The sequence below is a fragment of the Xiphophorus hellerii genome, chromosome 9 (genome assembly GCF_003331165.1).
Source record: "Xiphophorus hellerii strain 12219 chromosome 9, Xiphophorus_hellerii-4.1, whole genome shotgun sequence".
In the NCBI taxonomy this organism is placed as follows: Eukaryota; Metazoa; Chordata; class Actinopteri; order Cyprinodontiformes; family Poeciliidae; genus Xiphophorus; species Xiphophorus hellerii.
In genome coordinates, this window is record NC_045680.1 from 16,117,586 (window position 1) to 16,132,554 (window position 14,969).

Sequence of the window (14,969 nt, forward strand, 5' to 3'; positions counted from 1 at the left end):
TTTGATATACCTCTCTGCTATATGAATTGAGAATAAATGTTGGACAAAGCCTCTACTTTTGCTACAGAGGTTAGCCATAGCAAAGCTCACCTTTGTGTTTAGTTTGTGAATCCTCAGTACTATCTTTCTTTGGCTTTTTCCATCTAAATTATCCTGCTAAATGACTTGAAGCATTCAGTCTTCTAAAAAATGTTCTAAAAAACAATCTGCCTGCAGCAACGGTGAATGACAGGAGCTCTAGAGGACTCATCTTGGGCGTCCCTGGCCTGCAGCATTAAAGCAGCAATAATTAATGGTGCTGAAATGCCCCATATTGTGCGCAAACATCACTTTACTTTCAGCTCTGTTGGCGGCATGAACAGCATAGTATCACATTGATTGGCACAATTTTGTATTCTTTTGCATGATGTTGGAATGCTTTCATACTCGAGCACACTGTGCAGCCACTTCCACAAGCTTGCTACTCATTATCTGTATACATTTGTAGAACAATAAGTTTGAGGATGAATAGAATTGGTCAATACAGGCTGAGGAGCTGGGAAATGGAAATCTAAGTGATGCTTTAGTTTTTTAAAATAAAATTATCATAGAAGAAGAGCTACAAGCAGAAAAACCAATGAAACTAGAGCACAAAGTGAGTCACAGATTTAGTAACGTATATTAACATCCCTAGACATTGGTGTCTGAATGTGTTTAATATGAACCTGTGTACTACAGACACCTATGTGTGGATCATGCATCTGCGTCCTTGAACCCACATATGTGTCTTTGTAAATGCATGAATGAGTTTGTATTTGGAATCTAGAAGTGAGCTGTATTTTATCTCTGTTGTGTTGCTTATGCACTGGAGGAGGTTGAATTGGCATCTTTGTGTGTTCATGTGTCAGAGGAAGTGCTCATGCGGCCGTCGGTTTCATGCTGGGAGGGAGCTTGCGCTGTGTGTGTTGTCATCCCTGCTCTGTTTGGGTGGATTTTTCTGTGTGCCCTTTTACCAAGAGAGCTGTGTGCACAACTGTTTGTGGTCGCTTCTATGTGCAGAGAAGAGCATTTGGTTAGCACAATGCTGGGTATGTATGGATGTGTGACTTTGTGTGACTCTGTATACGTCTTTGTGCTTTGTAGCTCTTTTTTCATCTTTCTTTTCCTCTCGTTCCCTTCCTCTCCTTCCCGAATAGAGGGGCCATCAATCAGAGGCAAGGGGGATAGAGGAAGGGAGGGTGGTGGGAGGAGGAGGCGTGGAATAGGAGTGGAGGAGGGAAGTTGGTTCAACGCCAGGGAAGAGGAGCTGGCACGCTGCCCAGAGAGTAGAGAGAGAGCGAGGGAGCTGAGAAGAAAAAAAAAAAGCAAGAGCGAGCAAAAGAAGAAAAAAGAGGTAGAGGGAGACTATTAGGGAAAGGCAGGGCAGATAGATGCAGTACGAAGCAGAGAGAAATGAGAGAGAATAAGAAGGAGGGCAGAGAGAAAGCAAGAGCAAAAGAGCAAGGCCAAGTGCACCAAGGGAAAACAGAGCGAGAGGACACAGAGTAAGGAAGACAGAGATACCGTGGAGGAGGAAAATGAGCCAACAGAATGGAAAAAGCAGGAGGGCTGATGGCGTGGAGAAAAAAGAGGAAGTTGGGGGACTTGGGGGAGGATGTGGTGAGGTCCTGAAAGAGAGGAAACAGGGAGGGTTATTCTCATTGAACAGCTCTGTGTCTGGACCCCAAATCAGAGGATGATTAGTACATCACTGGGTACAAATATTTACCTGAGACTGTTCACAAAGGGGACAGCGCTCTAATTAGCACTGAAGTGGCTAATGTGAAGGGTGCACAAGGAATAAAGACCATGATGCATTGCAAGATCGAGAATGACAATGACCAAAATCCATCCTAAGCAGTGAATTCAAAAAATATCAAAAGTGTATTTTTTTCCCCTCAATAAAAATGTATTTATTTTGGAGTTTATAAGCTACTTCTACCAAAGATGAATTTAAAAGATTTGCAAATAAAAAACACCCTCGTTTTATTAATGATGTTTTTCAAAAATATTTAATTAAATGGTTTTTGTTTTTCATGTAACAGCAACGATGCACAGAGAAAACATCCAAAACAACAATAAAAGAAAATTATTTTGTGTGTTTTATGGATAATTGAAGCATAACTGTATTCTTACAATAGCTTTTTGCAGTGCAAATATGATTTAAATACCATGTGGAAACATCAGCTTTTACTCTTTAAACAGAACAATATAATCATAACAATCCCTTCATTTTCAAAAATTTAAAGATCTGAAAAAAATGGTCTCTGGTTATGTAAATAACCATTTTTAGCTGCTTTAACTCCATTGCTACAGAGAAGTAAAAACTCTGAGGACGGTCAATAAAAAATTGTTATATTGTCTTGAAGGACATTGGGCAATATTTTAATGTCATTCATACCAGGGATTAGCTTGCAGTGCCATTGTGTCAGAACGTCCAGACTGCTGGCTGCTAATGTGTTGCAGGACGCAGGTTGCAGCAACGCAGCTTCAGTTATAATTCAGTAATAATTGTCATGATTCATTTCTTTTGGTAGCTAAGAAAATCTGAACAGCCTGTTGCAGGAAATATTCAGTTTCATTCTGTGTGTGTTCAGCTGAAGCGATGAGCTAAGCTTCATCTATAGATTCAGCCGCAAACAGCTCAACAAGGACCAGAGCTTCATGTGCACAGTCTGAATCTTGACAAATAGAAACAGACAAAAATGAAGAAAAAGTGTTAAATGAGCCACCAAAACACACCTAGAGCTTGTGCTATATTAGTGTAAGTTGCAGAAGAAAAAAACTGGATAGAAAATGCTTTTTTACTTTTCTTAATTGGAACAGTTGCCCCCTTCTGGTCAACAGGAATAATACAGTTTTAAGGCTTTTAAGTATTGACTTCCTCTTTTGGGAAATAATGCAAAATAAGTGTGTGTGAGGGTGCAAAATCATGAAATGCCATGTGTAGACAGAATTAATAAAAAATACAGAAAAACAAATAAAAAATAATCTGATTATGTTACACAAGTTCTTACTGATTTTCTTGAATGACATTTGTGCTGAATGCCATTCATTAGACTTATGTGCTTACTATTATCAAGCAGATTGACACAGCTGCTGACTTTTTCCATAGCTGTAGCTAAAAGGAAAAAAAAAACATCCGCGGATTCTCCAATAATTTAATTTGAAGTGTTTTGAGTTTGAAATATGCCTTGAATAGTCTAACTATTTAAAGGTTGTGATCTAATTCATACTAGATCATATTTTTTCATGTTCAAATAACTAACTTCCTTTCTTAAATCACACATCGCTGAAGAGCTCCTCATCACTTTCTGTCTGAAATGCACCTTTTTATTTTCTGTTGCTTTATGCCCCCCATCCTCTTTTTGAAAAGCCCTAATTTGCTCTTATTGTTAGAATAAAAGGCAGATTTCAAGCAGCTGGTCATTCTTTGTTTGAGGTGTAACAAATCTGCAACTAAAAAACCTTATTTAAATGTGAGGTAGAAAATGAAAATAAGGCAAAACAAGACAATTTATGGAGCACGCCTTGGTTCTATTAAAAAAAATAGCACAATGAAAGAGACGGGAGGAAAACGAAACAATAATGCATTCACCAATTACTGACAAGTCATGTAAAGTAGCTGCTAAGGTTACAATCAGCCCCGTTGTTACAACAAAATTTATTTTGCATAGTGATGCCAAGGTAAAATTGATTTTGTGTGCAATGCTTTGCTTTTTTAAAGTCCTTTCCTGATTTTGAAATGTTTTCCTCTGGGTTTCTCCATTGCAGCTAGGTTTTTCTGCATTTGCACATTAAAATTGTTTTCCTCAGCCATTGTTCAGTCTTACTGCCAGCTTCCACACAAGGATCCAGACCAGCAACTTCAAAAGATAGGTGCTGGGAATACGGCCTTAATGTGAGCTAAAAGTGATGGCAGAGATTTCCGTTGCAAACAAAACAGTGTGAGTAGACGGGTATCTCTGACATCCACATACACAGATAAAACTGGCTCCCTCGGCTATAATGGGACTCTGAGGCTGGCACAGCTGGCAGTGCCTGAGCACACTGGGCACCATCTTCCTCCCGCCGTGCCAATCTCGGCCCACGCTCATCACATTTAGATTTGCCGAGCCACATTGGCAGGATGAACGCGGCCACTGTTGCTCGCCGTCACACTCTGGTACCAAGTACAAAGCTGCACTTTAACAGAGGAGAGGCTTTCCTGCCGTTCAAACTGAAGCTCACTTTAATATCGGGGAAAACATACTCCTGTGTTGTGTTTGTATCTTTATGATCCTCTTGCCCCTATGACAATGTTGGGTATCTGCTTTGTTTTTGTACTACAGGAAGCAGCTCTAAGGAGATACTTTTCTTGCATATGAAGTTGACACGGTAGCATACACAGGTTGATCTGCAGCCAGACTAACACTCATGTTGTAGACTTATTAACAAATTCAACGCCACGAGCATCACAACTCTGAGAAGTCATAGATGTACCAAGTGCTATTCAATGGTGGCATTAATTAATCTCATGCCATGCTCTGCAGATGTTCTGTCTACAGTGAAAAAGATTTACTTAAATCACTGCTGGCCAGGCAGAAGCATGACCTAGTTTCTCCCTAATAATTATCTAATAATTTACTCCTTTCGTAGCATTAAACTTTGCATCTCAGGTAGTAAGTTGATCCTTAAATATGAAAAAAAAATAACACTAACCAGATACTTAGATTTCAACAAATGTAAATTAGCCTGTCATGTCCCTCTCAACACAATGAGCATTAAAAACACAGTGCAGTTATTCAAACATCCTGTACATTTATTCAAATGGTGGCAAAATACGACTGCATCCAGTCGGCTTTTTGTGTCGGCTGCTTATAGATCACTTTGTGGTTGAATTGATTTGTCATGTTGACAAGTCGTCCAGACAACACGTAACAAATCTTCCACCTCTTTTGATCAGTCTCTGTGATGCACAACGGAAATGATATGACTTACTTTTATTTTATTTTTTTCTCACTAAACACTTCTGCTAATTTGGTCTCTCCAGAGTTTTGGTTGTTTTACATCTGACTTTTCTCAGGTACAAAATGATACCGTCTACGTCAGGATTTCAGGTTTCATAAAGATGCTAGTTAAAGTTAGCCTGGGGCCCGTCTCATCACCTCAGGGTGTCTTTACCTTTACCTTGCTTATGTAACCGTTTGGAGCTGAAGTCATTATTGAAATATAGATTTGATCCCTTTTCTTCTTTTAAGCAAGATAGTTGTGGTAGACTTCCTTCAGACAGCTGACCTTCAGTGTGTAGCAACGGGTTGCGGTAAGTTGATCAATTACACCTGGGGAAATTTAAACTGTGGGGGCTGTATGAAGCAAACATTTTGCTTAGTTTTATATTAAACATGACTGTTTAAAAGTTGTGTTCAACATACTGATAGAACATCTTACTTTATCATCTGCTGGATGTCTGACCAGTCCTGATCATAATTTTACAGGATAAAAATTTTTTAAGCAGAATAGTGGTTTATTTCACTTTATTTTGCTTTGTTTTAGTTAGGGTGGCTCTTAACTATCTTGGCAAACTCAGTAAATTAGGTTTTGGGTTACACTTGCAGGTAAGATTTAAAATGAGATCTATGGGACTAAGTCCACGTCTTATTCCTTGAATGTATGAAAGAGTAAAACCTTTACTGAGGTTATTATTTCTCCTTTCTAAATATTAAGCCAAGGAGTGCTTTTCTTTTTCTTGACATCACTGACCTTTAGTTTTAATGTCTGAATTAATTTTCTTTGTCAGAGCTAGCAATCATACTAAGCAACCACATTTGGCAGCAAAAAAAAAAAGGCATTGCTGCTCATAAAAGCACATACCGCCATGTGATTAGGGAAAACTGATTTACTCCATCTTGTTTCTGCGAGTCATAATCTCCTGTATTTGTTTTAATATTACTCGGTGTTCTCACATCCAGTGAATCCTGTATGTGGGAACACAAACAGTATGCTCACACAGGAACGATCCAGCCCCAAACACAAACATACACTCCACACGTTCATGCACAAACGTCTCCTGTGGACACGTTGCTTCATGTCGCCTGTCAGCATCAACTCGTGGGGGAATCTTTGAGGAAGTAAGGTAGAGTCAGTGGGAATGGAATTAAAAAGTTATGAAAGATGAAGTGTGCTCAGTTTTAATCAGTTTGAAACTGTTTATTTCTGGTGGTAGATTTGATGTATCTGGTGAGGAGGACAGAAAGCACGCCGCTTCTGCTTCTTCTGGTGTTTGGTTCAAATAAAGCTAATTTCTGAGGTTTTCAGACTTGACTTTAAGAATGAAGTTGCCAATCTTGGAAAACACAATTTAATCCTTGTGTTGCACAGTTTACATCATACATTCACCGTTTTATCTGTTTAATTGCTGAGATTGCAACTTGTTTTCCTTAGTTCAGAGTTTATATGATTATTATTCTATCTTCAATGTAGTTTAGAAGTATCTTCTATTCCTGCAACATCCTCTTCAGGCTTGCCTGAGCCAGTAATGACAAAAGACACAACAGACTCCAGGAGGAGCGCCAAGAGTCTGAACTGTGAAACGAAACCAGAGCTTCTGAAGAAGGTGCACGAATCACCTCATTAATCCTGAGAACACAATTGCTGAAAGTAGTTTAGGTATTTAATCTGTTTATGTCTGGTTGCATTATTATGCAGCAACAAGGCTGTGTGATCACTTTAATGTTTTCCTCCCTTCTGATTATCATCCTGTCAGGGATCTGATGAGATGGCAAGCCTAAGCATGCTGACACTGTCTTACATGGAGCCCATTTGTTGAGGTTATGAGGGCCAAATATTCACCATAGAATCTAGAAAAGGTCCTAATTTCATTTCTTAGCTTTCTCTTTCACCTCTCTTCCTGTTTATTTGTCTGAATTCTCAAAAATCTTTCCAATTTTTCCTTCTAGTTGAAGAGCTCTCCCTCTCTCACCTATATTTGATCTGTTTCATGTTGAGCCTCTCTCTCACTCTGTCACTATCTGTTTCCAGGCCAGCTGGCAGCATATATCTGCCCTCAGGTGTTTTATTGACGAGTTTCTCTCTCCTGCTTTGTACCTACCCATTCAGGCATCCCTCCATCCGGCCAATCTCTGCCAGTGCTCCCTGGTGGCAGTGCTTTGGCCGGCTGTAGAATGAGACTGTGATGTGTTGTTTCTGACACCTGCTTCAGCTCAGACTGACTCACCCCGGCACAGAATAGTTTCATTTTTTTATTTTATTTTTTTTTGTTATTTTTGGCTGTTTTATACTTTTAGTTCGCAGCAACAGTAAAACTGAACTAGCAGGGAAATAACAATCCATATTTGCCTTCCTCTGAAATAATTTCATTTTGATTCTATGAAGATTAAAAATTGAAACAATAGAATTAAACAGCATGTCATATTTTTTTATTGTTGGATAAAATGTGAGGATCTTTTTTTTATAAACAATCGTAAACTTTTTTTTTTCATTCAGGTTGTTGATTTTATTTATTTAATCTTAATTTAATATGGTATAACCCATGGAAAACAACTTGAACAAACATATTAGGGAAGGGGATTCTTAAATTGGATTTTAAGGAACCTTCCTGCTTAGTAGAAATAGTAACTCATGTAAATGTTTCACAACATTTACATTAATAAGGGGAATGTGTGCTGCTCCTTTTGCTTCCACACCATGATTACCAATGTCTGCTACAACTAAATATATGAAGGAACATTTCCACAGTTTTGAAAGAAAAGGAGAATAAGGGAAAAAAACAAACGGGAATGCAAAGTGGGAGTTGTGCTTTAGTGACTCCTCTCACAGCGAAGCGTCACAGAGGAAGTGGCTACAGAGAGGAATATAGCTGATCATTTGGAGCATTTCAAATTTCTGCCGTTTGTAGCTTGTTTCCATTCAGCTAACTTTATTAGAACAGCTTTCAAAGTCAAAACCAGTGATGTAAATGGCTCCAGCTACCAGCTCTGATTGCTTTGCACATACTGTCCAGCATCAGCCCTGCCCTGAACTTTTTTCTGTTTTTTCCTGGTCACAGCTGACTGATGTCATTAGAGGAAGCCGTCTGTGGTCCGAGGACAGCTTGTTGTTTAGTAGGAGAAAATCTGGTGCATTTAAAAAGAGAAAACCAAATGGTGATAGATTTTAGGAACTAAACGAAGCAGTTATCGAGTCAATAAGAGTAATGGAGGTTTTCCACTGTAACTCTCCTCATCTGTTGCACACTTCTGGTCAGCTGGCTAAAAGAAGGCTACCACACTTTTTCCTCTTAGCCACAAATAAAAAAAAACAGACTGGGTTGTTTTCAAATCATTTTATTCATGAAAACCGCAGTTGGTCATAGTGAAATAAAAAAGAGTGCCGGGCGTCATTCCTAATGAAATAATGATCTTTTGAAAGCAGCTACAAGCAACATGTTTGTTAACTAGCCGTTAACTAGCTCAACCCAATCAGATAACCTGAGTAGTTAATCAGCTAATAGCCACTTCTTTCTCTCCTACTGTTGCTTTATAATGAGCAGAAGTGCAAAGGCTATAATATTCAACTCAATACATTGTGGAGAGCACTGACTGTGTACAAATGTGGGATGGCAGATGCCTGCTGAGGGTGGTAGAGATGACTGAAAGATCACCAAGACTCCACTGTGCTGCTGCAGATCATCTGAAAATGCAAAGTCCACAGGGGAGCAGCCTCCATCTTCAAGGAGTCCGCCAGCTACGAGTAAAAAGTAAATCCACTTCCACCCAGGGGGGCAGCAGAGTGAAATACAAGACTAGGCTAAAGAATGCTTTATTCTTACTGCCATCAGCAGGTCAAAATCACAGTTCCTCATGTAACTGGGTTGTTTACTTTTCATGTTACACGTGTGTAGCTGCACACTCACTGTGGACTGTTGCTTCGAAAAGCCGCTGATGCATAAAAATCACTCAAATATTTAAGACTCTGTGGTATTTTTAAATGCTTTCTTTAGAAATTTAATTTTAGGTCATTTCATCCTTAACTGAAATAAATATACGTAAATATCTGGAAAGAATTAAAAGACCACTTAAAATGATCAGTTTCTCTGATTTTACTTTTAATAGTTGTATGTTTGAGTAAAGTGAACATCAATCTTTTATTCTATGAACTAATGACAACATGTCTCTGAAATTCCAAGCAAAAATGTAGTATTTATTTGCAGAAAATGAGAAATAGTCAAAGTAGCAAAAATTATGCACTGCTTTCAGATCTTAAATAATGCAAAAAAAAAAAAAGTTTTCACTCAGGAAGAGTTCAGAAATTGATATTTGGTGGAAAAACCATGAGGTTTTCAACGGGGTTCAGTGCAGTGGTCTCTTAATTTTTTTTTCCAGAGCTCCAGAATTTATTTATTTATTTATTTATTTATTTATTTATTTATTTATTTATTTATTTTCAAAAACAAAATAACAGTAAATGAATGCATGCATGTAATAATCAAAATGCTATAATATTTTAGTGGTACTAGTGATAATTGTTGGTTTTCTGTTTTAAATAAAGGAAATGTTTGTTTTGTTATACATTTCTCTGAGGATGCTGCGAAGCCCTGGGTTTTCCAGGACAATATGACGAGAATCTAACACCCATGCCTATTGTCTACTTGTTTTATTTTCTGCTGCAGGCTTATGAAAGAGATTGGCGTAAAGCAGGGTACAGTATTGTCAAGCAGCTAGCACTTGAATGCATGAAGATGATTGCTTTGGCTTAAGAGTAGTGCAGATCTCCCACACCGGCAGCGGCCACAGTAATCTATTCCATGTTGTAAAATGTAATTCATTGTCTGCGAGGTTCCTCTTTCTCACTTTCACTTCCATCTTTGTGGTCAGACGTGCTTTGTGCTTGCTGTTTGAACAAATACGCAGAAGAGCTGAGGGACAGTCACCTACCTCCACGTGCATACGGTGACATATGTCAGATGTGATGGAACAGAGTTGTGTTTCTGGTGACGGCTCCTTTCTGATGTCGTGATCAGAGGAGCCGCCGCTGACAGGTTGGCTGATTGTCTGTGTGCTTCAGTCTTTTTGCGACCCTGTCACTCTTTCGGTTGCACTCAGATGCTTCCTTTACTGCTTTCTGTATCCAACATCCTCAAGTAGTTGGGAGATAGTGGAGGAAAGAGGGCAGAGGAGGGAAAAAGCAGCATGGGTAGCTGGAGGAAAAGTGTGACAGCGATGTAAGGGGGACAAAAAAATTATAAGAGCAACTGATGATGTGGAGGAAGAGAAAGGGCAAGTGACGAAAAGGATGGAAAAATTATACTGTAGGAACAGAAAATGATACAGAAAAGTAAAAAGACGGGAGAATAGAAGGCGAAGGTTGCAAGCGGTGGGGAGAGAGAGAGAGAGATATGGGGGAGAGGGATGGGAGAAAGAGGATGAATAGGGTAATAATGGCTCAGTGTGAGAGCTGCTGTGGAGAAAGAGAGAACGGCTGAGTGAAGAAGAGAACAAAATGAGGCTGAGGGCACTCAGACAGATAGAATTAGACACACCGCAGAGGTTCAGTGTGTGTGTGAGACACAACCAGGGAGAGTGTGTTTGTATTTATGTGTTACTGTGAGCTGTAATAAAATGAATGTAGGCAGCTGGATTTGTAGGAGTGCAGTGCTTTTTACCATGTGTGTGAATGGATGGGTGGAAGGACAGGGTAATATGACAAAATGATTTATTATTATCATTATTGGTAGTAGTAACAGTGTTGAACACATTGTAATGCATTTTTAAAGTTGGAGAGCAAACCTATACTTTGATCATCGACTTTTTAACCATTCAGACACATTTCTAAATTATTTCTTGATTCTCATTAGACTTCTTAATTATCAAATTTAAAAATCAATATTCTAAATAACTGATTATAATTGCTTCTCTCTCACTCAAATACAACACAATGGAAATCTTTGCACTGCATTGCATTATTCAAGTGGAGGCTGTGGACTTCTCACAGCTGCCATTTATTGATCTTGGTCACTTATTTATGATTTTGCTGTCAGTCATTCTAAATCAACCAAGATGGTTCCTGTAAATATACTATATAACATGGATATTAGAAATGAAAATTACAAACATGACAAAAGCTTCCAAAGGGACTGAATTAGCAGATACCTGGAAGAGCAAAGACTAACAAGAAAAACAAAAACTTTTCACCTGGGATCAGACTTGGACCATGCACTAATGTTGCATCATCAGTTTGCTTTTTAAATGTTTGCATACAAGATGCACAAACACATAAAATGAATGTTTTTTTTTTTTTTTTGATGTACTGGAAGATGACATACAAAGAGGTTAGACTTGTACAAAATTTCTAAATTTTCTCCTACATTTTGTGAGGTGTGTCCAACTCTGTGTATCATAGACAAATATATTCAAAAAAGATTTATTTTGCATTTGTAAAGTACAAAATACATCTACATCTAACACGTGGTGCTTTTTGTTGGTTGAAACCTTCCAGTTTCACTTCCCTCTGTTTTCATCTGCAGTGAAGTGAAGCTGAATTTGATCATTTGATCGACAATCAAACCTTGAGTTTTTTTTTAATGCAGGTTAATTCATTATGGCTATGTAGCTAATTTCTTTTTAATTTCCAAAATGTTGCCATAGCCAGGATACATATTGGCTAGCTTATGAAGCTAAAGTATAAAAAGAAAAAATAAAGAAAACATTATCTTACCTCTGCTTTTGTAGGTCGTAAAACTTTATAATCTTTCACAATCAAATATGTTTATTTTAGCCTCACCTACCTAAAAGAAAAATGGCTAAAATAATTCTTCAATATTTTCCAACCAAGACAGAACAGAACTTTAAAAAGGAACTCGGCTTATAAAACATAGTAAATGCTACATTTCTTTTTTGAACCATGTGCCGAGAGGGAAGTGGTAAAAGGAATGAGAGACGGAGGAAACCTGAAGTAGATGGGACTGCATTAGTGAGCATAATGAGAGTGTGAAAGCGCTAAAAGACCCGACGCTGACAGGTGCTTTAATGTGGTCTCTATCCTGGTTCTTCACTGCAACACCTCCTTCAGTGTCTTTCACAGAGGTTCCCAGCTCCGATACCTCATTAAGAAAGTGTTTGAATGCAAACAAAAGCCTTAATGTGCTGTTGAGGTACATGGTTTGCTCAACGTTTACTGTGTATTTTCCACCTTTACAATATGTGACACGATTTTCTCTCTCTGTCGGTCTCTCTTTCCCTCTGTCGCAGGCAGAAATCGTCAAGCGTCTCAGTGCCATCTGTGCTCAGATCATCCCTTTCCTCTCTCAGGAGGTAAGTGCTGCCAGACACACTTACACACGGGCGCACAAAATATGCCCACAAATAAAAAACAAAAAAACCTGTAAGGTCTATCAGCGGCAAAAATAATTAAATAAGTACTGTAGTTCCTGGTAGAGCAAGTTAAAAGGTGAAGTGATTGAACACAAGTTCTGATTTAGGTGTTAATTGATATATATGATATACTCATTAAGACATATGCAAGCATGCATATTGATAAAAACACAGCTCATTACCTTTGTCTCGTAATGGCAGATAAATTGGAGCTGCAGAAAATGAATGCTGTGGATTTCACTCCTGGTGTTTGTGATTCAAAGAAAATAAAAAGCAGTTCAGCATTTATGCTTTAGTATATATTTATACTTTAGTATCTGGTAAGAACAACAAATTGCCATTTTAAAATGTGCAAACTCATCAATTCTGTTGCAAATTGTGCATGGGTTTGATGTTGAAAATTAGATATAATTAACCCTATGTCACTTTTTTTCCCTATCTTTTGAACTTACATAATATGATCATGTATTTTTTATTTTAAAATGTTGGGTTGTCAGAAATATATGCATACTTTATACTTAAAAGAAATTGTTTCTCTGTATATTTCAGTGGGATTTTTGATGTTAGCAGACTGGACTTTATATTCATAAATATAAAGTGGAAGGAAAATGATGCATGCTTTTATAAATATCTCAAAGAGAAAAATCAGAACCTGCATTTTGTATTATGCTTCATTGAATCAATGCTTTGTAGAGCCACCTTTTGCTGCAGTTGCAGCTGGACGTTTGTTAGAGCATGTCTCCACCAGGTTTTGACATCTGCAGTCAAACATTTTTGCCCATTTTTCTCTGCAAATGAGCTCAGACTCTTAGATTTTATCTGTAAACATGAAATGTCTGATCTTGCCGCAGATTGTTTATTACATTTAGATCTAGACTTTGATTAGGTCATTGTAATACATGGAAATACTTTGATCTCTAAATCATTCTGCAGTAGAATGGTTTAGAGATTCAGTTTTTCTTCCAGTATTGGCCTGTATTTATCTTTGTTACCTTTCCAGTTTAGCTGTCACTTCATAAAAAATACATCTCTTTAGCATGATGTTGCCACCAAATGTTGCTGCCACCAGTGAAACTTGGTGGTGGCAGATCAGTTTTGATTTGGTCAGTCCAGAGAACCTTCTTCCACATATCTGATCTGTTCACTATGGCTTGTGACACATACAGAACAGACTTTAAAGTATGTGTTGCTTTCTTTAAAGTTTAACCCACCACTTTCTTCTACCACATTTACATTATGATTGTAAACCAATGACGAAAAACTCAGTGGGTGTGAATACTTCTGGAAAGCATCAAGTTTCTCTTTCCATTGTAGTTTGCTGCTATGGCACTGGAGGTCTCATCCAGTGCTGTTTTATGATCAAAGGCAGCTCTTTGAGTTTAAAAACCACCATCACTGATGCTTCATATGTGGCCCACTGATTAAATGTTACATCTAAGGGAAATCCAGAGGCAGCTATTAAAGTTTTTGTGGCTAAGACATGCTGACATTTGGATTAATGTGTTGTTTTCAGAACATTTACATCTTGTAATCTGCAAACTGAATACAGTCATTTCCTAAAGACTCCTTTCACTTGTCTTATTATTCGCTCCTTCGTGTGTGTTTTGATCCCATTCATCATTCTGCGGTGCATCTATGTGCCTTGATTGTGTGAGCGCGAACATGAAACCCTGCAGGCTCCTCTGTTTGTCTCCGAATGTGAGTGAGCTCTGATGAATGTGCTACCTGGAGACAGCAAGGTCAAAGCTCTGTCAGTTTGATCAATATTAACACTGTGTGTCTTCGGGTGTGTGTGTGCAAGCGTCATCACACACACACACACACGTATGTTTGCATTTGTGTAGTTCATTACATAGGGATGATGAATAAACAGAGGTGAGATTTTAGTTTGTGTGGATTTTGGTGTGTGTAGAGATCTGTCTGCAGAAGTTGCACATGTTTATGTTGCTTTTGTGTGAATTGCATTGTTTTTTGAGTAACTGTGGCGGAGTACTTAACACATTAAATTGACCAATCTGAGTAAGAAACTCAATTTGACACCCTTGTTATACTTACAGCATATTTAGTTTCTTGCAAAAGTGTTTACTTTCACATTTTAGTTTTGTTACAATCAGAAAATCCAGTGTATGTCATTTCATTTTTTCTAATAGACAAACATAAACACAAATAAAAATCTAATAATTGTCACATGCATTAGGATTCAGTTCTTCTATACAAACCCTGATATCCTTGTTGTGCAACCAGTTGCCTCCAGGATTATTAGAATTAAAAAATGTATCCATACCAATATAAATTAAGTTGTTTTAAAAGATTTCAGAAGTTTTGTTATTAGTGAACAAATAGCATAATCAAGTTTAGGGAACACAAGATATTTCAGAGCAAACGTTGTGGAGAGGTTTAAAGCAGGATTAGATTATAGAAAAGTATGCCAAGCTTTGAACATCTATCTGTTTAGTCCATCATCCAAAAATGAGAAAAGAGTGGAATAAAAACCTGCAAAACCACAGACTTCCACCTAAACTGATGAACATTAATAAGGGAAGCAGTCAAGAGGTCCAAGGTAATTCTGAAGGAGCTGCAGAGCTCCACAGCTCAGGTGAA

The 14,969-nt window shown here is 38.0% G+C and overlaps 1 protein-coding gene across 3 annotated transcripts in view; it reads left to right on the forward strand.

The window, feature by feature from the left end:
* Positions 1 to 14,969, forward strand: part of tle2b (TLE family member 2, transcriptional corepressor b) — an 80,155-nt gene that overhangs the window by 43,756 nt on the left and 21,430 nt on the right. For all 3 annotated transcript variants that reach the window (XM_032573250.1, XM_032573252.1, XM_032573251.1), the window contains exon 5: positions 12,246 to 12,308. In XM_032573250.1, the coding sequence (XP_032429141.1) occupies positions 12,246 to 12,308 (63 nt within the window). The remainder of the gene's footprint in view (positions 1 to 12,245; positions 12,309 to 14,969) is intronic.